Below are 26,159 nucleotides of genomic sequence, written 5' to 3'. Positions count from 1 at the left end.
GGCATCTGCTATAACATCAGCTATCCCCAATATTATTTTTTTTTAACTTTTTAAATTGTATAATATAACGTCTATACAAAACAAAGAAAGAAAAAAGCAATAGTTTTCAAAGTACTCTTCAACAAGTAGTTACAGGACAGATTCCAGAGTTTGTCATGGGCTACCATACCATTAGCTCAGATTTTTCCTTCTAGCTGTTTCTGAATACAGGAGGCTAGAAGGAAAAAATATTTTTTTATCATCACAATTGACTTTTTTTTCTTTTTTTGTGAAAAAAAACATACATACAAAAGAGCAATACATTTCAAAACACAGTGCAACAATTAGTTGTAGAACAGATTTCAGAGTTTGGTATGGGTTACAATTCCACAATTTTAGGTTTTTACTTCTAGCTGCTCTGAGATACTGAAGACTAAAAGAAATATCAATTTAATGATTCAGCAATTATATTTGTTTGTTAATACCTACCATTTCTGTGTAACTTCACTATCACCTTTGATCTTTCTGTCCCACTCTTTGGGGGTATTTGGGCTATGGCCATTCTAACTTTTTCATGTCAGAAGGCTCTTTCAATATATGGGGTAGAGAGATGGAACTAGCTGATGTTTTGAAGAGCATGGGCCCTCTAGATTTCAGGATTTATCTGGTCCAGCGACACATTTGGAGGTTGTACATTTCTGGAAAGCTACCCTAATACATGGAACCTTTGTAGGATCTTATATAATGCTCTAGGGGTTCTTTAGGATTGGCTGGAATGGTTTTGGTTGGGGTTTGGCAAGTTATGGTTGGTAGAATGTCTAACCGAAGCTTGCGTAAGAGCAACCTCCAGAGTAGCCTCCTGACTCTATCTGAACCTTCTCAAACACTGATAATTTATTGGTTACACTTCTTTTCCCCCTACTTCATTTGCCTCCTAAATTTCAGATGCTTATCTTTCTGTTTTAATTGACTCTCTAAAACTACAAGTAGCTAATAATTTTATTTTAAATAACAGATTCCGAGGCTTGTAAACACCAAACCATGCCTGAAATTTTAGAATAAAGAACGCTTTCTGATTTCACAGTGATAGTAAATTATCACATAAGAAAACATCAAGCCTGAAAAGTCCTTTGTTATAAAAACTCAAAAACATTTCTCTAAGACAATGCAATGCACTGCAGTGAGGAGGAACACATAAGGCAGAAGTTGATGACATATGGGGTATGAATAGGACTTTTGGTTAATAGAAGTTCCAAGATGTACAAATAAAAAATGATGTGTGAGATGGTGGAAAAAACTGTAAGGCAAGTCAATTTTTTAATTAAAAAATTATGTAGCATAAACAATGCTAATGAGCCAAAAGTCCCAAGAGATTATGACTGTATCTGCTTCAATATGAATGTTGCATTCACTTTTCATAAATGTACATCCAACTCACTTGAAATATCTCAAGCAGAACCTGTTTCATAAAATAGTTTTGAAGATCGTCTTTGTCCTTGTTCTTAATAGCTCACCATTTTTTCACTCAAGTTGTCAACTTGATGACATATGACCTTAAAAAAGAAAAAGACACTAAAAATACTTAAGTGAATGACCAGAAAATAGATACCTGGAAGTTCTTCATATATTTCATCATCTATTGGTTGACCAATTGTTGGTGGACTGCTCATTGGTAGAGTATGATCAACATCATCATATAATTCTCCTCTTTCATCATCATCCTCAGGAATAATATCAGATTCCATATCTACAAAATATGTTTCATAAAGTAAATTTTAAAAGATTTTTAAAACCATATTTCCAAATTAATGCAGTCCTACAAATCACAATATTATTATTGGACTAAATCTTTAAAACATTTAAAATAATTTATTTTTATGTGAATTTCATATTTAAAAGATGCTTTTCTAAACTCAGGTGAACAGTCTGCATTAATAAAAGAATATAATAAGTTATATTCCCTTGGTTATGCCCACAGAAGTCAATAAGCTTTTGTATATAAAAATGCAAATCACTCAGTCACTCCAAATTTAAAGACTGTGACAACTTCTTTAATCGATTTCTCTTACCTTGTAATACAAATTTGAGCTGCTGTACCCATTCCTCAGCATCTTTGGGAGAAGCAGCTGTAAACTAATAAAAAGGAACAAAAAACACTGTAGTAGAAACAGAAGGTATGTCTCATTCTTATCATTTCTTTAAGACCATTAGTAATTCTTTTCATGCCTAGTGCTACTTTTCTTGCAAGGATGCTTCTTATAATGTACAGTTAATTTTGACAAATTTACGTAATTGAAGCAGAGGATGATGGATTTGAAACTCTGATCAGCAGCTGGCAGCTGTGCAGCGAAAAAAGCTGCTTCTCTTCATCAATGTCAAAGACAGAACTGATGAACAAAATTTGCCCTTGACAATTAGGAGACACCCATGAATTTCTTTAGACTGCTGGGTACAGTTTTCTTAAAAATGTTCTTGTCAGATTTCAACACACTACTTGACAACTTAATTAACTGGCTTTCAGTTGCAATCTCAGATATTTTAACTTATTAAACATACATTCCATATTGATGCCTAGTTGATAGCTCCTGAATTGCAGGGCCAATACATGCCTTTACCTTCATTTTCTCCCATACCCCTAAGCAATACAACATGCATTAACTCTCTGAAATTTTTCTTTTGATAATTTTACTCTTTCTGCTATGTAATTCTTTCAGGAAATCACAGTTCTATTAAAATAGATAAAAAATGCAACATTTGAAGTGATGGATAAATGACATATTCATTTGTTCTTTTATAAGAAGATATCACTTGACTAATCTGAAATTTTGTAAAAATGTATTTTCTCTTACATGAATGCTCAGTGTATAAAAATCAATATATTATTATTATTATTAAAATGTCAAAGAGAGTTGTTTCAACAAAATGCTAATATCTCTATAAATGAAACAGAACATTTTATCAACTTAATTTCAAGGCAACATAAAACTCCAACCTGATAGACACGCTTATCAGGAGCAGAGATTTCGAAACAGCAGTCTTTCTTCCCATCCTTCCTAAGGGTGTTATTCATTCTGACATTGTAGCCCTCTATTGAAAATTCACCTTTCTGTTGTTTGTCTGTCAAAGATAAAACCAAAGTGGGAATTTCATTTGCTACAGTGGCTATATATGCCCAGTGGATTATCTTTTATTTAGATTTTCTTTGCCAATTCTTGATACGGGTATTTTTTTGGTCATATTTACATTAGTAATATGCTTAAATAGCATTTCTAGATATTACTTTTAACTTTAGAATTATGAAGTATTTGGGACAACAGTGTCTATAAGAAAAGATGCTTTAGGGAACAAAAAGAAGGGATCTTTGCAGATGGTGTTCCTATTAAGAAAGCAGTATTTAATAAATCAGTAGAAAACCATGTCTAATTGAAAACTTGCTGGGCTGTATTTACCATTATCTCCCCTCACCAAGCCCTTCTCCAAATCTTTTCTTTTAATCTCCTAAATTGGTAAGACTCTAACTCTAAATTTAAAAAGAAAAATAAAGCAAAAATACTAATTATAAAATGAAGTGAGGGGAAAACAAACTATTTTGATGGAGAAAAGTGGTAAAACAAGTTTAGAGGCATTAGTTACAATAAATAAATAAGCTCCTTAACCAGTCAAGGAGCAGTTGAACTTTTAATGAAGCATATTTAAATTCTATATGATGAAGAGTGAAAAGAAAAGACAGACTTGAGCATTAGTCAGATTATTTTAAAGACAAATAAAGAAGGGATAGGGCAAAGGATTTAATACTCTGAAGGTGAAAATAAAATTAGACAGCTTTCCTACTTCACCCAAGTTACATCATTTTGACAGAAGAGCTGCAAAGTTGTAGGTTTATTTCCTAGATTAACACACAATATTAAAATCATGAGTAAGGACATATTGACTCTTTTACTGAGCTCAAGGGAAAATACAGAGATGTTTCCATACCATGGGGCAACAGGCTCTCTGCTCAGTGTATCAATAAAATACACATCTTCTTTTGTTAAATATACTAATTTAATGCCTGAAATATTGTACATTTTTAAAAGATCATGGAGGTTATATCTTATTCCAAATAAGATGAAAAAAATGAGAAAAAACTGAGTTAGAAATTTCTGACAAAGTATAAATCTATTTTATTTAGTCATATTTTATAACTCTTTAATTTCGTTTCAAATCTAAAATTTGAAGTTTACTTTACAATTATCTTATGAGGTTCAGAAAAAGGATACTTTAAAACTGAGAGCAGCATTTCCCAAAGTGTATTTCACGCATTACTAATAGATTTCTGTGATCAAATAAGTTTGGGAAATGCTGAGTTAAAGTTAAGCAGGTTTTGTTAGTCCAAGCCTTCTTGGGGCCCTAAATATATTTACATACTGATTGAATTTCTAAAAGAAGGATTCAGTATGCAGCATTTCCCAGAATTATTTATCCGTGGAACTCTACATTTCATAGGACTGGTACTCCCAGGACATATTTTACATTCAACAAATTTATATTGAACACTTAAGCCAGACAGCATTACAGACATACTGGGACAAAAGCCAGTAAGACCCTATCAGACCATTCTCACCTTCTCAGGACATGCACATATACATACACACAACACAATACAAATTTGAGTGCTCCAGGAATATTGGTCATTGAATGATCTATTAGACTGCAAAAGGAATTTTCACTACAAAATGTTGATGTGGTCAGAGACAAACTGCCAAAGCCATATAGGACACTGTTGAGAGAAGTCTTTAAATTCCCAGAAGAAACTGGATTTTCAAGGGCAAGATGGAGGAAAGTCATTCCTTTGCTGCACAAGGGCTTAATCACTCCTACTCCATTCATTCGGACTATTTGACCTAAAGATCATGTTTTCTATTTCCAGTCTGGCTCTAAAATTTTTAGCAACATAACATGAGTAGGGGTAGAAATGCATAAGGAATGGGACTCTAGATTTGGAGATTTGAAATCAGCACTACAAAGACTCTGAGTCTGGAAGAGCTGCAGGGGGTGGAATACTTTCCTGTATTAGATTATCTAAGAATAAAACAGCCAGCTAGCAAAATTAGGTGATCCTTCCTCATGCTAGCAGATTTGCATTAAACAAAGCCCTCAGAAATATGCTAAGAGGCAATGTATGAGATCATCTAGGTCTAAGGAAAACATATGAATAGTCTCTAATGAGAACCACAGAGAAGCCACTAGTCTAATTTATAGGCAAGCATCCCAGATGAAACACACATGCCCCTTGTTCAAGGATAAGTAAAGGGGAAAAGCAAACAAACATATACAGATGCCATGAACATATTATATAATGCAAAAAGATAACATAGCACTTGGGATGTAGAAAGGAAAAGCAAGCTACAAGAACCAAAAGTGAACTTCAGACAATTGTTTTGCATCTTTTATAAAAGTCGAAACAACAAATTGTGAAAAAGACAGATGAAATACAAAGGGAAATGATGGAGACCGGTAGAAATAAATATGGATCTGGAAAATGAGGAAAAAAGTATAAGTTGATACAATAGCAAAATAAATTCTGTTTTAGAAGTGATAAAAGTAGAATCAACAATTTTTGAAAATTAGATCAGTGATATACTTCAAAAAACTTCCTTGGTGGCAAAATTCTTGTCTAATCCATGTTGCGCACATTGGGGGTGGGGATGCAGAAGGCCATGGCAGTGAGCTCCCCGTCCAGCTCTGGTTTGACCTTTCCCACCACCTTGGCAGTGCTGATAGGTACTTTTTATTACCACACTACTTATACTTCAAAAAACTTTCTTGGTAGCAAAATTCTTGTCTGCCATGCCAGAGACCCGGGTTCGATTTCTGGTGCTTGTCCATGTCAAAACAACAACAACAACAACAAAAACTTCCTTGGTAGATGCAAAAAACAAGAAAGGGTAGGGAGATGTAGTGGGTTGAACTGTATCTCTTGAAAAGATATTTTTAAGGTTCTCTGTTCCTTCCCATTCTATAGACAACTGCATCTTTTCATGCAGTGCCAGCCACAACCCTGAAACACATTGGTGAAGGGCAGAATAAATGGATTTGGCCATATTGGGTACCTGGTCAGCAAGATGCTATAAACTCTGGCAAAGTGCAGCTTGCTGCCATCAATGTCCCCTTCATTGCCCTCAACTACATGGTCTACAAGTTTCAGTATGATTCCACCTATGACAACTTCAAAAGCATCATCAAGGCTGGGATGGGAAGCTTGTCATCAATGGAAGTCCCATCATTATCTTCTAGGAGCAAGATCCTGCCAACATCAAATCAGACACAGGTGCTGAATATGTTGTGGAGTCCACTGGTTTCAGAATCAGGCACTTCTCCCTTAGCAACTTACCCTCTAAGCATGCCTCCCTTTCTTTACATGTCTGCTAAATGGTCTAATGGCAAGTCTTGAGCAGAACCCATCACTGTACCTCATTCATGCCTTTATTTATAACTCCTGTTAGCCAGAGTTATTTTTTATCTCTTAAAACTCAAAGCCTAAAAACACTTAAAAAAACAAAACAAAACAATGTCTTCACAACCCTGGAGAAGGCTGGGGCTCACTTGAAGGGTGTCACCAAAAGAGGCATCATCTCTGCCCCTTCGGCCAATGCTCCCATGTTTGTGATACACATGAACCATGAGAAGTATGACAACTCCCTCAAGATCAGCAGCAATGCTTCCTGCACCACCAACTGCCTTGCCCCATGGCCAAAGTCATTCATGACAACTTTGGCATCATGGAGGGCCTCATGACCACAGTTCACACTATCACCCAGAAGACTGTGGATGGCCCCTCCAGAAAAATATGGTATGAAAACCGAGGGGCTGCCTAGAACATCATCCCTGCCTCTATCTGCACTGCCAAGATGGTGGGAAAGGTCAAACCAGAGCTGGATGGGGAGCTCACTGACATGGCCTTCTGCATCCCCACCCCCAATGTGTACAACATGGATCTGACCTGCCATGTAGAAAAAGTAACCAAATCAATGACATCAAGGTGGTGAAGCAGGTGTCAGTGGAGACAGAAAAGAACAGGTTGTCTCCTGACTTTAACAGTGACACCCACTTTTTCACCTTTGATGCTAAGGTTGGCATTGCCCTCAACAACAACTTTATCAAGCTTATTTCCTGGTATGGCAATGAGTTTGGCTACAACTACAGGGTGGTGGACCTTATAGTCCATATGGCCTCCAAGGAGCAAAAGCCCCTGGACCAAAAGCCCCAGCAATGGTATGAAAGGAAGAGAAAAGCAGTCAGCTGCTGGGGAGTATTTGCCCCAACTCATCCCCCTACACAGAGAATCACCCTTCCTCAACAGCTTCCATCCCAGAACCCATGAAGAAGGTGAGGGGCTCAGAGAGCCCTAACTTGTCATGTACTATCAATAAAATACCCTATACATAGCCAGACAACAATAATAAAAGGACACTGTCAAGCCCTAACCCTGGTATCTGTGTGAACATGACCTTATTTGGATATAGGGTCTTTGCAGATGTAACCAATTTAAATGAGATCATACTGGGTTAGGATGAGCCCTAATCCAAATCACTGATGTTCTAAGAACAGAGGACACAGAAAGAGACACATACACAGGAAAGAAGGCCTTGTGGAGATGGGGCAGAGATTGAAGTGGTGGAGCAACAAGCCAAGTAATGCCAAGGATTTCCAGGAGCTACCAGAAATAGGAAGAAGCAAGGAAAATTCTACCCTATAAGGAAGCATGGCCCTGCCAACACCTTGATTTTAGACCTCTAGTCTCCAGAACTAAGACAGAATAAGACACCTAGTTTGTGGTACTTCATTACCACAGCCCTAGAAACAAATACAGGGAACAAAGGGCACTATGACGGATATGGAAAACAGACAAAGATACCCCATAAGAAAAATTGGTATTCAGGAAGAAGAGTAATAACAACAACAAAACCAGTGTCAATAATTAAAGATGTAACAGAAGAAAACTTCAGTGTGTGGAAGACCTAAGCCTGCAGAACAAAAGGTGGTGTTTAATCAAGTAGAACAATAAATAGAAAAGAACACCTAGACTGATTTGGCTGATTGTTTGGTATTTGAGGACAAGGAATCACATAAATATTCAGGTCAGGCAGATAGGTGGGACCAGACAGGTTGGGCTCAGACTTCTCTAAATATTTAAGACTTAAAGAGGCTATAATAATACTTAAAAAAAAATATTCTTATTGAGATGTCTTTAAACACATACAGTCCATACAACGTATACAATCAATGGCTCACAATATCACATAGCTGTGTATTCATTACCATGATCATTCTTAGAACATCCATATCACTCCAGAAAAAGAAATAAAAAGAAAAAAGAAAACTCATACATCTCACATGCCTTACCCCTTCCTCTCACTGACCACTAGTATTGCAATCTACCTAATTTTTTTTACCCCCATTATTTATTTATTTGTCCTTATTTTTTTTACTTATGTGTCCATACCCTGGATAAAAGGACGATCAGACACAAGGTTTTTACAATTGCACAGTCACACTGTAAAAGCTATATAGTTATACAACTGTCTTCAAGAATTAAGATTACTGGAATATAGTTTAACGGTTTCAGGTACTTCCCTCTAGCCACTCCAATACACCATTAACTAAAAAAGGGTATCTATAAAATGCATAAGAATAACCTCCAGGATAACCTCTCGACTCTGTTTGAGATCTTTCAGCCACTGAAAGTTTATTTTGCCTCATTTCTGTCTTTCCCCTTTTGGTCAAGAAGACTTTTTCAAACCCACGATGCTGGGTCCTGGCTTATCCAGGAGTTCTGTCCCATGTTGCCAGGGAGATTTATACCCCTGGGAGTCATGTACCATGTAGTGGGGAAAGTAGATAATTCACCTGCCAAGTTGGCTTAGAGAGAGAGGCTACATCTGAGCAACAAAAGAGGTTCTCTGGGGGTGACTCTTAGGCATAATTATAAGTAAGCTTAGCTTCTCCTTTGCAAGAATAAGCTTCATAGGGTCGAAACCCAACATTGAGGGCTCAATCAATAGGATTGGTTGTTTCTATTGCTTGTGATATTATCAGGAATTCCTCAGATGGAGAAGTTTAGTATTTCCTCCTTTCTCCCCAGTCCCCCAAGGGAAGTTAGCAAATATTTTTGTATTCCCTACCCAAATTACTCGGGGATATATTGGGGTTTCACACTAACCTATAAAAACCAACAAGATCTTATACCCTAATCAACAGTCCTTGTAATTATGGTGCTCAAATAAACTGACCATACAAGTTAAATTAGGTAATGCATAACCCAAAATATAAATTTTGCACCAAATAAACATCTCTGTCTTTGGTCTTACACAGAAGTTGAAGTTCTAAATATGGACCATATCATTCTTTACTCTGTATTTTTACTTATCTTAGTCCTATCCAGATCAGCTTCATTCATATCTTTAGTCAAAGTCTGATCACTTTTTCAACCTTTTTACAGATGCTGTATGGGGAAATACTGACTTTCATAGCTTCAGTGCTCTAACTCTGAGTCTCGGGAGTCACATAAATACCCGGAATTTCAGGGAACAACCAGGTTATATGCAAATAGTTCAGTATCTCAGAATTTAGATATAACAGTTACAATTCCTGAACATTTGTGACTGCTGTAAGAGTTTATAACAGTCTAGGACCCTTTACAATAGGCCCCAACCTGAAAACCCATGCTTTCAACTTCGATTCTCCAAGTTTATATAGTATAGTCAGTCTACATGAGTGAGGTATGATAATATTTGTCTTTTATTTCTGGCATTTCATTCAGCATACTGTCCTCAAGGTTCATTCACCTAGCCGCATGCCTCTAAAGTACTTTCATAACTTTTTCTCTGTAACTTTTGCAAATCCATAATTGTAAAGTGGCCATATTTCCAATTAGCCAATATGGAATAGAAAGTCCAAGACATGAAATGGGCAGAAATGGCTGAGATAAAACCTTGCTCATCTCCTTTCGCTTTAGCTTTTTTTTTTTTGGACAGAGAAACAGGAGAAAAGTTAGAATTATATGGCAATCTGCACTTTTTAAGATTATATAGAGGTTAATTTCACGTGCCTTCTGGGAAAGTTACAATGATATCTGTTGACATGAGACTGATTGTTAAAGATAGTAACATGTCAATCAAATGGGAAATAAGGCCATCTAAGTTCATTTACCCAGAATTGTGAAAGACCAGTGAAGTGTTTTATCAAGTGAATTTCCAAAATAGCCAAAGCTTATTCTTTTAAGTGCTAATACTTTAAGAAACGTTAAATGTCCATTATGATGGACATCTCTGAAAAGATACACTTCCCTGACCTCTCAAACAATGTCTTCCAAACATATTTTAATGTTTTCTTAATGATTGAGTAGTATAATTTTGAGTATTAGTTCTTATATTATGCCCTCAGTGTTTCTGAGGTGTTTGTTCCTCTATTAAATTTCCTCTGGCTTCTATTTCATACTTTAACCTTGCCCTTATCATGCTGTTCAAATTTAATGTCTATAGAACTGAACGTTGCCAGAAGAAACTAGATAATGAAATCTATTAAATCAGTAACTTAATTTTCACAATTCTAATTCAGTAGGTTCAAGGTAAAAAGCAGTTGGTCCTGATCTCCTACAAAAGAAAATGCATGAGGTTAATGCATTTTCTTTGACTTTCTCACAAGCTTTTAGTTTATAGCTGTATTCTGGGGTTTTTAAGCTGCCAGAAAGACAACTCACATTTACTGAGCTTCTTCTATGTGCTAGTAACTTAATATAGTATATCTCATTTATTGATATCTAGGAGACAGAAGGTATATTTTATACCTCCATTATTAATGGGAAAAAAAAACAAATTAACAAAGTTACTTAGAGTCATACAACCAATAAGTGGTAAAAGCTGGGACCTGAACATAAGTCTGATCACAAAACTTTATGATTTCAACCATTTCCACTATCTTCTAGAAAGGAGTTTCTCAAAGTATATTTCAAGAAACATCTATGTCAGAATCATCTTGGGTGCCTGTTAAGAATGCAGAAATGGCTATCACCTCCCATCAGTGCTATCTGATAGCTTATATTCTCCCAATAAATTCCTCTTCTGCATAAACAAAGTTGCTTTCCAGTGTTCTTAACAAGAACACTAACTTGGTACAAATGGCTACAAAACAAAGATATGCAATATGTTCAGCCATGCTTGATAATATCTGTTACTTATATTTAAGAATAACTCGTGTTATTCTGTAAGTGTTAATGCTAATGAGTAGGAAAGAGGAAAACATGCCCTCAGTACTAAACCCTTCCACTTTATCAAACTGATGAGCAAGTTGTTCTATCTTCTCAATTAGAGATACAAGAACTTTTTCTTTTATTTATACAGCTCACAGAAATAGTTTCCAATGCTAATTTAGCCACGTGAAATATATTTCTGGTATTTTGAATTACAATGTGAGAAAATATCAAATTATTACTATTTTAAATGAAAATAGTGACTGGGAAGCACCTTAGTTAGAATTAAAAAGTTTGGCTATTACAATCTAATGGCAGGAAAATTTAGGTATTTTCAAAATCTTTTTTCTTTAGAATAACTGTACAAGCATAAAAATCAAGTGGTTCTGTATACACATTTTCAATCATAGACATGAACTTGATTAAAAAATAAAGTTGTATAAGGTAGTTTATCTATTCGATAAATTACAGGCATTTTTGTAGAATGTGAATTTACATTCTATTTTGTCTTTTTTGGCTAATCCTACTGTTGTTTTCTAAAATTGAAATTCAGATAGGTCTGATATGGTCTGTAAGGATATCATAACACACAGCTATTGTTACGATAAACATTACACAAAGAATGTTTAATATCCTTAGAGATATTAGCGCTTTCTATAGTAATCAGAGAATGAACGGTGCTATGAAGGAGGTGAAAACATCCAGGATAACCCATGGCTCCCTCTTTTATGAGCTTAATGCAATAAACAACCTCTGCCTTAGCTCACTGGACTCTCTGCAACTCAGGCTCAGAAAGAGTCTTGCTTCCAGTCTTAAACTCCTCCAAATCTTTTTCTGACAGCTGTTAACATGATGTTTCCAACACCCAATCTGAGTTTATGTCATATGCTTACCTTCAATACTTAGAAACATTAACTGTTTCTTAGACGGGAAATAGCAAATTCCTTACTATAGATCTAAAAGCTTCAGATCTATCCCTTCCAGTCTCATCAGTCCTCACTTTACCCTTGCATCAGTGAGGCAGCTCCCACATATCACTCTGTTTTATGGCTACTTTGGGCCCATTCCTCTGAGCCAATGTTTTATGTTGTCCTGCATTAATAATACTTAGTAGATGTTCAAAGACTATCTACTGGTATAGAGGATGCTATATCTGTATCATCAAACAAATGAGGAGAAAAGATTAAACCTTTGTGGTTGTAATGAAATAAATACAGATAGACATAAGCAGAGCCCATATTGATTTAAAATATATATACCTTTAATTTATGTATACCTTCAATACAATTTGTGGGCACGCACCCCGTACTGAGACTTAGTTTGTCCCTAAATATTTCTGCATGTTAACGAAATTCTACTGTATGTTTGATATATTTTAACTTCTCTATACTATCATAGTCTCTTAACTACAAAGGAAGAAAATAAAAGGCATATCCTTCATTTAACATTTATAGTGATAAACTTTATGTTAACTTGCATAGTAAAGGCCCAAAAGCCCATAAATAATAGTAATTTCTGTCAAAAGTAGAATTAATGATTTTTCTTTCTTAAGAAAGAACATAGATATTATTCTTCTTCATATATAAAATGTAAACATCACAATGTAAATTTTTAAAATATCAGTTAATTTCCACATTCATTATATATGTATATACCTTTCATTATGATATAATTATAAAATGATGATGCTTTAAACCAGGAATTTGCCCCAATCAAATGAATCAGGAGAAAAAGGTAACCTTTTGTGGCTGTTAGCAAACATACAAAACAATAGCATTTCTAATTATGAATATATTCTGTCACTTTAACAATATTTAAAATATTATAAGAGAATGAGAATGTTATTTCAACATCAAAACATACTTTAGAATTTTTATTAAAACTGAACAGATATTTATCTATTCCCACTATCAATGGTGAAGTTTTGGGAGAAGTAAGAGAAAAGAGAGGGCAATTTCAATGAAAAACTATATTTCCCTACCAAATCCTGAAAGTTTTGTTACATTACATTATTTGTTTTAAGCCCAATTTTCTAGTAATTACGTTATATAATTTGAAAGGTATTACAATAAAAACTACAACCACATGATGTAATAAATAACCTTTGATATACATTTAAAATGACTTGGTTGAATCAACTAGAGACTTCTGGGTATAGCTGCTAAATATTGGATAGCACTGGGATATTCCATAATTAGAAGTGGGGAAACAGCCAAAGTCCTTAAGTGGGAAAACACAAGAGATAATATGAACTAAAAAAGGGGAAGAGTTAAGATTCATAATGCTGATTAAAGTTTATATGGAAGCTAAATGGAAAAAGAAAAACAAGAAAGAAAAAGACTTGAGTTTAGATGAGGTTCCTAAATTTATAGGTATGTTGGAGGGGTTGAGACCAATCACAGAGCATGGCTTTGGAGCCAGGGAGATCTGCGTAAATCCTCCTTCTGCCTCTTAGCAGCCCTGTGTCAACTTTCCTTGCCTAGACTAGTTCAGCCTCCCCCATATGGTCCTGTTAACCCAGTCTCTACCCATTCCAATCTAACCTTTATAATACTATCACAATTACTAAAAACCCAATCTGGCCATTCAGCCCTTTGCTTAAAGGCCACATTCACAATAAAATCCTTATCAATCTGATCCTAAACCACTTTTTCAGCCATACACGCTCCTCTCCCATCACTCACACCCTGTTCCAGCCACCTTCATCCCATCCCTGGTCTTCTGCAACTCAGTATCTTCTTGTTCTACCTTTCTTCACCTGACAAACTCCTGCTCATTCTTTAAATGAAGTGTTCTCTCCACTAGACAGTTTTCCCTAACTCCCCTAGGCAGTTGGTCATGTTTACCTGTCTCCTCTCTTTGCTACTCATACAAACCAAACCCTGAACACCTAAGGCAAGAGCATCTTTGGCTCCCTAGTGACTACTATCAACCTAATGCCCAATATGTGTTTATTAAATTAAAAAATGAATGATTGCATGAGTGAATGAATGAACGTCTTTGATGGGAAGTCTCAGCACCTACGACCTAAGGAGTCTGATGAATGAGACTCATGATAATCAAAGGAAGTAGAAGGAGATGAGAGGATGGATGTGATTTTATAAAGTGATAAAATATGTAGTGTACATATTTGTTACTTAAGGGCCCCAAATGGCTATGAATAATAAATACAGACAATATTTACAGGTACAAAGGTAAGTGCATTATTTACCCTAGAGGCTGGAATTACTCTTTCAAAGCCATTACCATCTTTATGGGTCAATATCTTTTTTGGCATACACTATAAGATAGAAAATGTGAGCTATGCATGTGCAAAACAAAAAAAAAAAGTACAGTTTAACGTAGTAAGCGATATCAACTCCTTATGTGTCTCTGTGATCCATTAATCTAAATCTTGCTTAGTTGGAGAATTATAGTTCTCCTATATCTAAATAGTTTTTCCAAAGTTCAGGTAAATGGTTTATACAGTAAATAAGGCTGCAAAAAATTAGCTATCTGACTTCATAAAAGAAAATAAAAATTTTATGTGACATATGTGACATATGTTTTCCTGGTCTTTCCTTTTTTTGAAAAGATAAAAATATGAAGGAAAGAAATAAGGATCATGTGAAGTGAACAATTAAAATCATCTAAACATGGATTTTATTTTAAATCCCTAGAAGGAGAGGAACTGGACAAGACTCCCAAAGAAAGCAGCCAAAAGAGAAAAGGACTACTTAAAACAGCTCTGAAATTTGGAAACTGGAAATACGGGCTTCAAAAGTAACAGACAGGGAAGAGTTTAAGGAAATATAAACCAGACCTTCAAATACCAACATGAAAAAGGAATGCTAGACTGATCACTTTTTAAAAGTTAGTGGATCACAAAATAGTTAAAATACAACTTACAAAGAATATTATGATTACAAGTTCTCCTCAAAAAAAAACAGAAATGAGAATTTAACTAATACCCAAAACATCTAATTAGAATTTCTATATTTAATATTAGCCTTTGAAATAAATATAAATATCCTTAAGTTTTTGGATAACTCTTATTATCTCTGACAGTTTACACCAGTCAGGACTAGAAGTGGAAGGACTGACATTTGTGGTCACTGATTCTTAAAGAAATTGCAAATGAGAAACCTAGTTGAACCAAAGTCACAAGAAGTTGAAATCTCCTCCCCTGCTCTTATTACCTTGAGATCCACAAAGGTGATTAAAAAGAGGATTTTTTTTTATAGAAATGTAAGACTTTGATCTAAATTCATAATACTGTGCCATTATATTCCTATATTAATAACACATGTTTACGACCTACGATAATCATAACTGAACTTGGACTCAAAAGTTTTCTGGAAATCACTTATTTGCCCTAAGCAGAAGGAAGAAGACTATCTGTTTATAGTTATTTTCAGTTTGCACTTCATTGATGCCGTTATTACATTTGAACATGTAAGTGTGTGACAAATGCCACTGAATCAATTCTTAATTTTTAAATTCTATTAGCCACAAAATGTGAGCACATCTTCTAGCATTATGCAAGTATTCCCAAATTTATCAAAGATGCAATACTCTTATCTGCAGGTCTGTATAATAAGAAAAAAGTTAAAAAAACACAAATAATATCAAATGAAACAAATTTCCAACCAACACTGTTAAGTAACAATTCTATGAGAAAACTTATATTCAGTGATATAAAATGAGGCTTTCATTATATCTTTCTTCTCCTTATAGTGCCTTTTCTGGAAATGAGTGTCATATATTTCTAGGTGATCCTTACTCTATAATAATTCTCCTTTTGACCTGTTTTCCCTAGTAAAAAAAAAAGTAAAACTAAGAAAGCTTATATTCTTTGAATTTTAATATTTTGTGTCTCTATTTGTCCAAATAATATATTAAAATTTACATGAACTATGACAACAGATTTATTAATAAGCAAATTAAATTACAAAAACATAACTTCTTGTTTCTAAATTAATACAGTGACAATACTGGTTAAGAGCATGGACTCTAACCATACTGCCTAGCTCAAATCTCAGATCTGTCATTTACTAGCTCTGTGACTTTGAAAAAGTTACTTAACCTCTCTGGTCTGCTTTCCTAATTGTAACATAAGTGGAGCTAATAATAGTACCTATTTCATAGGCCTGTATGAGTTATGATATAGCTAAAGTGCTGAAAACAGTGGCCAGCCCATAGTAAAATCTAAACGTGTGTTTGTTGTTGTCATTTAAATCTGTAAAGGGAGCTAAGAAAGATGTTGCATATATTTAGCTTTACATAAATTTTTCTTTAAAAATATTTAAGGAAAAAAACATCTTATTTCTTCAAAGCTCACAACCTTATAGTCTTAACTTGTCCTAATTTTATAACTTTAGCCCGGATGACAAATATTTCCTAAGGAAAAAGGCTACACAAATGGAAATGCTCTTACTCTACTTCCTAATTCGATAAAATACAAACTGTGCTAACTTTTAGGACATTCTGGAATTCACAGCGTTTGTCAAATAATGAAATAGAATTAGACCATAATTATCAAAATTCTCAGTTGTTCTTTCTCTATTTGTCTTCAGTTTATAGTACACTCTACTAGAAAGAAAGAGGGGAAGGGAGGGGAGGAGAGGGGAAAGGAAGGGGGGAGGGGAAGGGAAGGGGGAGGGGAGGAGAAGGCAAGGGGGAGGGAGGGAGGGAGGGAGGGAGGGAGGGAGGGAGGGAGGGAGGAAGGAAGGAAGGAAGGAAGGAAGGAAGGAAGGAAGGAAGGAAGGAAGGAAGGAAGGAAGGAAAAATGGCAAAAAAAGAAAAATCATCATGCAACAGAAATTTATATAATACTACCTTTATCACTTCCATAATAATAGAATACTGTTTTACTGAGAGCACACCACCGTTTCTGCCATTCAAATCCTAGAAAGCTGATATCTACAACAAAGGGTGAAAAAAACAGTTCAGATAATATACATTGCATATATAAATATAAGACCATTTCCTTATATGCAAAAGGAAAATTTTAGTTAATATAATCTCTAAGGTTCCTTTGCTCTAAGATTCTATGATTAATTGATCTTCTATTCCAGGAGACAAAAAAGAGCTAAAAGGAATGAATTAAATCAGGGTTGCTATACTTACAGGATCAAATGGTAAGGCTGACAAACTTTCCTGACAGGGACAGTCAAAACAAGCATTTGATTAAAAATTTTAAGAAAAAGAATTCGTCTGCGTCTTATTTTCACCTCTGCTATAAAAGGGAGAAGGTAAAGTTGGCCTAGATTATTTCTATTATCTCCTTCAGTTTTAAACTTAATCTCAGAATGCTAAGAAAAGCAAATTAGAATGTAAATAGATGGGTGCAAAGGAACTACTGAGAGGCAGAATAATAATAAATAGACTTTCTGCTTTTCATTTCCCATATAATAACACCAACTCCATATTTCATTTCCATTATATATTGGTGTTGAAAGAATGAGACCATATGGCCAACTCCCAATTATCAAAGCCTTTGGAGAGAAACACTGAAATGAATAATAGAAAATTGCAGACAATATGCCAGGCTAGAGCTGAAACGTAGCAGACACGGTGTGTGCCAGGCCAGGTGCAGGATAACCTGCTGCTCAGCTGGGTGGGACAATGGTGAGAAATCCCACCCTTGAAAATACAGTCATGGCCCACAGCTTTCTTACAAGAAACGGGAAACAGCTCCTGAATCATTTACAAATAGCAGAAGTTAACAACTAAAAACCTAAACAAAAGTTTTGTTGTTGAAAATTATTTAAAGCTAAAATCTGTATTTTGTGGTTTGGATAATGTCATCCAGATTTTTTTGTAGTCTTAAAACTCTTCAATCACCTAGAGAATATTGACTCCAAATGTATACTGCATTAGAATCCTACAATTTACCTTTTCTGCGTTTTTCTAGGTAGCCAGCCTTTAAGACAAAAGGAAGATCTTGTGCTGCAATTGGAGGGAACTGGTTTCCTATAGGGAAGAGGGAATGAGAAAAAGCAGTTAGCAATACATTTTAAGAAAACTAAATACCAGATCTCTTTAGCTTGGTATACTTTTAATCAACAAAATTGTTTAAATCCAAGTCTATTAATTTTGTTTCCATTGACCAAGTTCTCTCTTCCTTCTCTACATCTCAAGAGTAAAAAAAATGTTCTGTATTTCTTTACTTAATATATCATGATACCTAAATATAGTAATATTATGTATCTGGATGATCTCTAAAGGGCAATACTTTTCAATCTGTATTCTGTAAGGAAAGGACTCAAAAACTATTAAAACAAATGCACTAAGTCCCTGAAAGAAAAGTTAGGAATTTCAAATAAATCATATAAACTTATTTATATTCACATTAGATTAATATCAAAATTTTCAATGCATATTAACTCTTACCTTTATATCTCTATTCCAAACAAATAGAATGTAAAATGTTTTTTCTCCAAAATTAAATGAATAAATATGTTTCTGTGAGTCAGTATCAGTTTGAAAGGATTTATGTACCCTAGAAAAGCATGCCTTAATCCTAATTCAATCCTGTGGAGGCAGTCGTTTCTCTTAAATCCTATCCAGCACTGTATATTGGTAGCTTGATCAGATTATCTTCCCAGAAATGTGACTCACCCAATTGTGGGTATTTAAAAAAAGAACAAACATTAATGATTAATTGTACTCTCTTATTAATCTAAGTTATACTGGCAGAAGGAAATATGTAAATAGTACTGCCACATAAAAATATCAAATTCTAACAAATATAAAACCATTCTGGAAGTATTTCTTTCTAAATAAAATTCCTGGAAATGGAGTCTTTACTGCTCCAACTAAGGAGCATGATAATTTAATTTTTGTGGATGTCTGCTTGTGTTCAGGTTTTTATATGACTGGCATGCAAACTTTATAATTCAACCACACAAAATCTCTTTGTAAGAAGCATCATATTGATGGCATTTCAGAAGGAGAAAGCAAATGTATTCATTAAATATTTTAATGTTATAATTGTACAGTATGAAACATTTTATAAGTATTTTGTCCACAGTGTAAATACAAGAATATTTGCTGCAAACATCCTATAAATAAAAATTTTGTGTATTTAAGATTATAGAAACAAACTGTTAAGCACTATTTTTGGTGAAAATAAACTACAGAAGGAAGAGGCAATTCTCCCATCTTAAGGTCCAAAGTACTACTTTAACTGGTCAAGGGAAAAGCATCAATTGCCTGCACCTGGTTAGGTACGGCGTACTGAGGCATAGTCCCACGACTCTCTCACTTCCATTGGGGCATAACAGATTTTATTTACATATATAATCAATGCTCTACATCTTAAGAAAATTTAAATAATTCTGTAGAGAAACAGTACTTTTAGCATAGCTTTCAACTTTAAAAAGTTACCAGTTAAGAACAATAAAAAGGAGAAAAGGGGAGAAGAGGAGAAGAATTAGAATCTACCAGGACAAACATACAGATGACTTGTCATTTGCTTTAAGAAAAATGTTAATTAAATTTCCTTCTAATAAATCACAATAAAATTTGATGTCACAAGCAATACATATTCTGAATTCTAAATTCACATTTCTATTTAAAAATTTTTTATTTCATTTTCTGGGGAACAAAATGCAACTTTTTGAAACGAAATTTCATTTTCTAAACCTTTATTGCTATTTGTCCAATATCCAGGATTTGCTTAGTTACGTGAATTAAAAAAAAAACCAAAGTTTATAAATTTAATCCCTTTAGAACACTTTAGATTTTAAGTACTTAGAAGAATCTTTTCATTTGCATAGCACCATAAAGAGATGAATAGAATACTTTTGGACAGTAGAAATTTTTTTTAATTAGCTACAAAACATAAAAGTAGTAATTTTCCTTTAAAAAACACAAATTCTCACATTATTTAGACCTCATAACACTATATTCACAATGATCATTGTATGTCACCATTTAGCAAGGTTCAGATAGTTCCAAAGAGTTAAGAATGTACAAACGCAAGCATAATGATACACTGAAGAAAAGGAACATACGGCTAATGTAAACTTTCCCAAATGCCATAATTACATTTTCTCACTATGGGAAACTATTCAATACAACATTCTAATGAATCTACAATTACATTATTATCTCTGTTACAATATCAAAATTTACACCCCTGTCCCAAAGATAAGCTCAGCCCTGGGCTTTAGTCCTTTGGCACTTAGTAGGCACTCAGTAGATGTTAGCATTTATTGTTATAATGAAATATTACTACTACAATGTATGTTACCATAACTATAGCTATTAGTTCAAGAGAATGAATGTTAATGTAAATGTAAGACACCACTGTTCCTTAGAAAAAGAGAATCAGAAAGACCAGGAAAATCCTGGTTTGATAACTACTACAAGTTAAGCATTTTTAAGGAATTAAAAAATTTCATTTTAGTAAGGTGAAACTGGTTGATGAAGAAATAATATCCTTTGGAGAATTCCTAATATTCTAGCAAGCAGTGGGGACAACCAAATCAACTGGCCGAGCCCTTGATTTTGGGGTTCACCCCTATGAAACTTATTCCTGCAAAGGACAGGCTAAGCCTACTTAAAATTAGGCCCAAGAGTCACCCCCAGGGAACCTCTTTTGTTGCTCAAATGTGGCCTCTCTCTCTTTAAGCAGACATGGCAAGCGAATTCACTGCCCTCTCCCCTCTACATGGCACATGACTTCCAGGGGTGTAAACTTTCCTGGCAACGTGGCACGGAAATCATACAATGAGCTGGAACTCAGCATCAAGGGATTGAAAAAAATCTTATTGACCAAAAGGGCTAAGAGGGAAATGAGACAAAATAAAGTTTTAGTGGTTAACAGATTTCAGAGTTGAGAGTTTATCCTGGAGGTTATTCTTATGCATTATATAGATATTCCCTTTTTAGTTTATGGTGTATTAGAGAGGCTAGAGGAAAATACCTGAAACTGTAGAGCTGTGTTCCAGTAGCCATGAGTCTTGATGATGACTGTATAATGATATAGCTTTTACAATATGCCTGTGTGATTGTGAAAACCTTGTGTCTGATGCTCCTTTTATCTATGGTATAGGCAGATGAGTAAAAAATATGGATTAAAAACAAACAAATAATAGGGGGAACAAAGGTTAAAATAAATTGAACAGCCCGAAATACTAGTGGTCAATGAGAGGGAGGGGTAAGGAGTATGGTATGTATGAGTTTTTTCTTTTTTATTTCTTTTGCTGGAGAGGTGCAAATGTTCAAAAAATTGATCATGGTGATGAATACACAACTATGTGATGACATTGTGAGCCACTGATTGCACACTATGTATAGAATGTTTGTATGTCAAGAATGTTTGTATGTTTGCTTGTTGAGGTTTACAATAAAAATATTTAAAAAAAGAAAATGAAAAGAAATAATATCCAAAATAAGGGGAGAAAAAAATTAAGCTCTGATTGTAGGCCAGTCTGTTTGTTCTCAGAAGATTGCTAATGGACTTGTTTTGGTAGCCACAAGTTTTCAGACCCTGAATAAACAATGTATATACTGAGAAAGAATAGTTTCCGTTTTACAAACTGATCCCTTATCTTTTATAGGATAATCCCACCTTCCTCAAGCAGCTCAAAATGTCAAAAATAAAGCTAAATAAATACAATGGTTGGAAAGGAATGGGTCCTCTTCCAATTCACAATTCAGAAACCCAAAGCATGGAAAATGGTAACAAAGTCATAATGAATTAAAAAAAAATAAGTATCTATCAAGTGCGTACTATATTCCTAGCATCTCAGGGGGAAAAAAGGCAGTACTGGAATTCAAATTTCCTTACAGTTAGTTTGCTATACAAGAACATCATGTGCTGGGAAGAAACAGAAAGTGCATTTTGGCAAACTATCAGTCTAGCTTTAAACAGATCCTCAAATGGAGTTGCATCCCTTGCCTGAGGTCCAGACCTTGGTATGGCAGGGAATTACTGACAAACCAAGTGCAAAAGGAGGCCTTCAATGCAAACCCATGCAAATATAAGACCTTAGATTAGGAAAATCAACTTTCAAAATAACCTTATCAAGAAAATCAATGCCTTAAAGGTATCAGAAAATCTGCAGGCAGATATGGCCCAGCCAAATGACTGAATTAAAATACCGAAGAGACACAGGATTTAGAACTAATTAGAGATGTTCATACAAATCTGCTAAATAAATTCAATGGGTTCATTAATGACGAAAAAGACATCAAGAAGACACCAGGAGAGCATTAAGAAGAATAAATAGAAAAGAAGCAGAACTCAGAGAGATGAAAAACACTTTAGACCAAGATAAAAATATAGACACACAACAGATTTGAAAAGGCAGAAGAAAGAATAAGCAAATTAGAAGGCAGGACAATTGAATTTGAACACAAAAAAAGAACAAATGGCAAGAAAGATGGAAAAATTGGAATTGGATCTCAAGGAAATGAAAGACAACATAAAGCACACAAATATAAGAATCACTAGTGTCCCAGAAAGAGAAGAGAAAAGTAAAGGGCCAGGAAGATTAATTGAGGAGATAATGGGGGAGAACTTTCTAACCCTTATACAAGACAAACATATGACAACCCAGAAGCCTAACAAATCCCAAATAGAATAAATCTAAATAGGTCTATTCCAAGACACATACTAACCAACTGTCAAATGTTGAAGAGAAGCAGAAATTCCTGAAAACAGCAAGAAAAAAGAAATTCACTGCATACAAGGGAAGTCACATAAGACTGCGTTTAGACTACTCAACAGGTACCATGGAGGCAAGAAGGTAGTAGTATGATAAATGTAAGATCCTGAAAGAGAAAGACTTCCAACCACAAATTCTTTATACAATGAAGGTGTCCTTCAAAAATGAGGGAGAGATTAAAATGTTCACAGACAAAGCTGAGATAGTCAACAAGAGATCTTCCCTGCAAGAAATACTAAAGAGTTTTGAAAGACAAAAAAAATAAAAAAGAGAGAGAGAGAGACAGGAGAGGGAGGTCTAGATGGAGGGCACATTACTGAAGAGTACTAGTAAGGGTAACTTAAAAGATAAAAAGAGAGAGAGAGGAAATAATATATAGATCTAACAAATATAAACCAAAGGATAAAATGGTAGATTCAGGAAATGCCTGAACAGTAATAACTGAAATGTTAATGGACTATACTCACCAATTAAAAGACATGATTGGCAGAATGGATTAAAAAATATGATTCATCCATATGCTACTTACAAGAGACTTAGATCTAAGACCCAAGGATACAAATAGATTGAAAGTGAAAGGGTGGAGAAAGATGTTCCATGCCAGCTGTAACCAAAAGAAAGTAAAAGTTGCTATGCTAATATCAGACAAAACAGACTTTAAATGTAAAAACATTATAACAGACAAGGAAGGACACTAAATATTAATAATAGGGACAATTCACCAAGAAGAAATAACAGTCATAAATGTTTATGCTTCTAATCAAGGAGCTCCAAAGTACATGAAGCAAACATCAGCAAAACTGAAGGGGGCAATAGATATTTCAACAATAATAGTGGAAAACATCAATAGACCAATCTCCTCTATAGACAGAACAACCAGATAGAGAAGCAATAAGGAAATAGAGAACTTAAACAGTGTGATAAATGAATTAGACATATGTAGATCGTTAAACCCTAAAACAACAGTATATACATTTTTCTCTAGTGCTCAAAGAATATTTTCCACGATATATCATACGCTGGGGCACAAAATATGTCTTTATAAATTTCAAAAGATTGAAATTATTCAAAGCACTTTCTCTGGGAATGAAACTGGGAAATCAATAACCACCAAAGAACCAGAATTTTCACAAATATATGAAGATTAAACACACAAACAATCAGTGGGTCAAAAAAGAAATTGCTAGAGTAATTGGTAAATATCTGGAAATAAATGAAAATGATAATACAACACATCAGGGCTTATGGATGCAGTAAAGGCAGTGGTGAATGTCCATATTAAGAAAGAATAAAGGGCAAAAATCGAGGACTTAACTGCTCACTGGACGAACTGGAGAAAGAACAGCAAACTAAGCCAAAGCAAATAGAAGGAATGAAATAACAAAGATTAAAGCAAAAAGAAATGAATTGGAGAACAAAAAAAAAAAAACAATAGAAAGAATCATTAAAACCAAAAGTTGGTTCTTTAAGAAAATCATTAAAATTGAGGGACCCCAACTAGTCTGACAAAGAACAAAAAGAGAGAGCTGCAAATAAACAAAGTCAGAAATGGGGGGGGGGGGTCATTACCATGGACCCTGAAGAAGTAAGAAAAAAATCATAAGAGGACACTCTGAACAACTATATGTCAACAAAACTAGACACGTTAAACAAATTCCTAGAAACACACAAATTAGTATATTGAGCAAGAAGAAATAGATCTCAACAAAACAAATTACAAGTAAAGAGATTCAATCAGTCATTAAAAATCTTCCTACAAAGAAAAGCCCAGGGCCAGATGGCTTCACAGGGGAGTCTTATGAAACATTCCAAAAAGAATTAACACCAATCCTGTTCAAACTCTTCCAAAAACTTGAGAAAAAAAAGAACACTACCTAACTCATTTTATGAAACTAACATCACTCGAATACCAAACTGGATAAAGATGCTACAAGAAAGGAAAACTACAGACCAGTCTCCCAAATGAATACAGATGTAAAAATTCTCAAATAAATACTAGCAAATCGAATATAATGATACATTGAAAGAATTATGTATCACAACCAAGCGAAGTTTGTTATCAGGAATGCAAGGGTGGTTCAACACAGGAAAATCAATGTAATACAGCACATTAACAAATTGAAAAGGAAAAATGACTTGATCATCTCAATTGACACTGAAAAACATTTGACAAAATTCAGCATCTTTTTCTCATAAAAACCCTCCAAAAGCTAGGAATTAAAGGAAAATCCCTCAATGTCATAAAAGGCATCTATGAAAAACCCATAGCCAGCATCATACTCAATGGTGAAAGATTGACAGCCTTCCCACTAAGATCAGAAATGAGACAAGGATGCCCTCTATTACCATGATTATTCAACATTATACTAGATATTCTAACTACAGTAATCATGCAGGAAAAAGAAATAAAAGGCAAATTGAAATCTGAAGGGATGAAGCAAAACTTCTTATTTGCAGATGACATACTATTACACTTGGAAAAATGCTGAGAAATATATGACAAAGCTTCTTGAGCTAAAAAACAAATTTGGCAAAGCGGCAGGATACAAGATTAATGTGCAAAAATCAGTCATGTTTGTATACATAAGCAATGACCTAATTGAGGAGACAATTAAGGAAAAAAATCCATTCAAAATAGCAACTAAAAGAATAAAGTATCTAGGAATAAACTTAACCAGGGATGTGAAGGATCTGTGCATAAACAAACTACAAAATATTACGATAGTAATCAAAGAAGATCTCCATGGAGAGATTCTCTGCTCATGGATAGGAAGGTTAAATGTAGTTAAGATGTCAACTCTACCCAAACTGATCTACAGATTCAATGTAATACCAATCAGAATTCCAATAACAACAGACTTGGAAAAGCTAGTTATCAAATTCATTTGGAAGGGGAAGAGATTTCCAAAAGCTAAAAATATCCTAAAAAAGAAGAGTAGAGTGAGAGGACTAAAACTTCCCTACTCTAAAGTTTATTATAAAGCCACAGTTGTCGAAATATCATGGAAGTGGCACAAAGAAGTACTGACCAATGGAATAGAATCGAGAGTGCAGAGATAGACCACCAAATCTATGATCAATTGATCTTTGACAAGGGCCTCAAATCCATTGAACTGGGACAGAATATCTTTTCAATAAATGGGCTAGATATCAATAGCCAAAAGAATGAAAGATGACCCTTATCTTATATTCTATATAAAAATTAAATCAAAGTGGATCAAAGATCTAATTAAAGTGAATCAAAGACCAAAATACTATAAAATACCTAGAAGAAAATACAGGGAAACAAC

At 34.5% G+C, this 26,159-nt stretch overlaps 1 protein-coding gene across 2 annotated transcripts in view; it reads right to left on the bottom strand.

Moving 5' to 3' along the window:
• The window catches only part of SKAP2 (src kinase associated phosphoprotein 2), a 228,482-nt gene that overhangs the window by 58,322 nt on the left and 144,001 nt on the right, over window positions 1-26,159 (bottom strand). For both annotated transcript variants that reach the window (XM_077121197.1, XM_077121206.1), the window contains 5 exons: window positions 18,086-18,163; window positions 17,027-17,110; window positions 2,972-3,096; window positions 2,049-2,112; window positions 1,589-1,726 (listed from right to left, as the gene is read on the bottom strand). In XM_077121197.1, coding sequence (XP_076977312.1) covers window positions 1,589-1,726; window positions 2,049-2,112; window positions 2,972-3,096; window positions 17,027-17,110; window positions 18,086-18,163 — 489 coding nt within the window. The remainder of the gene's footprint in view (window positions 1-1,588; window positions 1,727-2,048; window positions 2,113-2,971; window positions 3,097-17,026; window positions 17,111-18,085; window positions 18,164-26,159) is intronic.

This window comes from Tamandua tetradactyla, chromosome 1 (assembly GCF_023851605.1).
Source record: "Tamandua tetradactyla isolate mTamTet1 chromosome 1, mTamTet1.pri, whole genome shotgun sequence".
NCBI lineage: Eukaryota > Metazoa > Chordata > Mammalia > Pilosa > Myrmecophagidae > Tamandua > Tamandua tetradactyla.
Note: the sequence above shows the minus strand (reverse complement) of the source record. Positions and strands in the feature narration are given on the sequence as shown.